This window comes from Lactuca virosa, chromosome 9, assembly GCF_052849685.1.
Source record: "Lactuca virosa cultivar CGN04683 chromosome 9, Lactuca_virosa_CGN04683_v6, whole genome shotgun sequence".
Taxonomy (NCBI): Eukaryota; Viridiplantae; Streptophyta; class Magnoliopsida; order Asterales; family Asteraceae; genus Lactuca; species Lactuca virosa.
In genome coordinates, this window is record NC_136434.1 from 279250630 (window position 1) to 279252289 (window position 1660).

The 1660-nt window shown below is 38.7% G+C and overlaps 1 protein-coding gene across 1 annotated transcript; it reads left to right on the forward strand.

Annotated features, from left to right (window-relative positions):
• Positions 1-770: 770 nt before the first annotated feature.
• LOC145140575 (uncharacterized) lies at positions 771-1229 on the forward strand. The gene has a single exon (XM_079074018.1). It carries the CDS (start codon positions 771-773, stop codon positions 1227-1229), a length of 459 nt encoding a protein of 152 aa, XP_078930144.1.
• Positions 1230-1660: the final 431 nt, after the last annotated feature.

Sequence of the window (1660 nt, forward strand, 5' to 3'; positions counted from 1 at the left end):
GTGAAAAAAAATGTAGAAACTTTTTAATTAAAAATGTGCTACGTTACACCTCAACATCTATTTATCTTGCTACAAGCCACGAACTAAGAGTTTTATTTCTATTCAAATCACACTTGTTTTTTGTAAATTTTTTAGTAAATTATAGAAATGATGCATATGATTTGATTTATTTTACAGATTTGGTTTAATTTTTGTAAAGTTAATAAAAACCATCTTGTTGGTTTAGAAAAATTACACCAAAGGTATGTTGATCGTTATATCTAACTAGTCATCCGTTAGATTTTCAAATATGAGAATTTTACTCTCGAATCAAATGAGTAAAAAACTAAAAAATATAAGGACCAAGTTTATAAATTAGTCATATATTAGCCTTAAATATTATTTCCCCCTGAGCTTCCCCATTCCCCGTAGATGTAAGTTTGACCTGCGGATTCGGGTACACATAGGTATCCAAACCTTACAGCATAGCACGGGGATTTCCCGTCCTAACGGGTAACGAGACAGAGACGTATCTAAAACTTAGTACCCGAGGCGGGGGCGGACCTGGGACAGAAATGACACTATCCGTTAGACAATCCACCCATATCAATTCCTTACATATCGATTCCTTTTTATCAGTTTGATTCGATCTATTTACGATGTTTATTTAGTTCCTATTTTTACATCAATTGTAGTCTATTTTATTCCCCTGTCAATTGAATGAGAAACATAGCTTTTCCAAATCGAATTGTTTAATGGTAACCGAGCGGGGTTAAAAAGCCTAGGAAAACATGGTCGGTGGAGTGCTACCGTTGGTTCAGAAAATAGAGCCAAATTTACCATTCTTCCTTGGCCCTCAAGAACTACCAGGAGATTTCATTACTCCAACGAGGTTGCACAGAGATAAATATGATGATTGGGCCGACGATGTCAAAATCACATTACATGCTCGCAAGAAATTTGTGTTTCTGGACGGAACGGCCTCCAAACTTGAACTACCTTGCACACAGTCAGACTGGAATACAATCAACGCTATGTTGGTTTCCTGGATCATGAATACGACTGACACAAAGCTAAAATGTTACTTGTCTAAATACAAGGATGTAGAACGGCTGCGGAATACGTTGAAGTCTCGCTATGCGGTGGTCAACAGACCAAGAATACAACAATTGAAATCCGCCATCTCCAAATTTGAACAAACCTCGAACATGACGGTCGCCGAATACTTTGGAAAACTCACTGGATCGTAGGAAGAATTGCATAACTATGAACTGATTATTGAATGTTCTTGCTGCTCTAGTTTTACAGGTAGAAGCAAACACGAGGCATGTCAAGATAACGATATGCGTCAAAAGTTCTGCATGGGACTGAACTCCGATATGTTTGCTATTCTTCATGCCAGTATCTTGTCCCAAGATCTGCTTTCTACGTTGGATAAAGCATTTAAGCTTATGGTGTAAGATGAGCGAGTGCGCCTTGCAAAATGTGCGACCGAATATAAACCCTCAGAAGTGCTTGGTTTCTCTGTTCGGGCAAGCTCAGGAAGAGGAAGAGGTCGAGATCGACCAGACAAGTCACATCTTATTTGCAGCCATTGCATGGAAATTGGACACGAGACAACTGGTTGTTTTGATCTTGTGGGGTGTCCACAATGGTAAGAAGAACAGGGCAAGAAATAAGT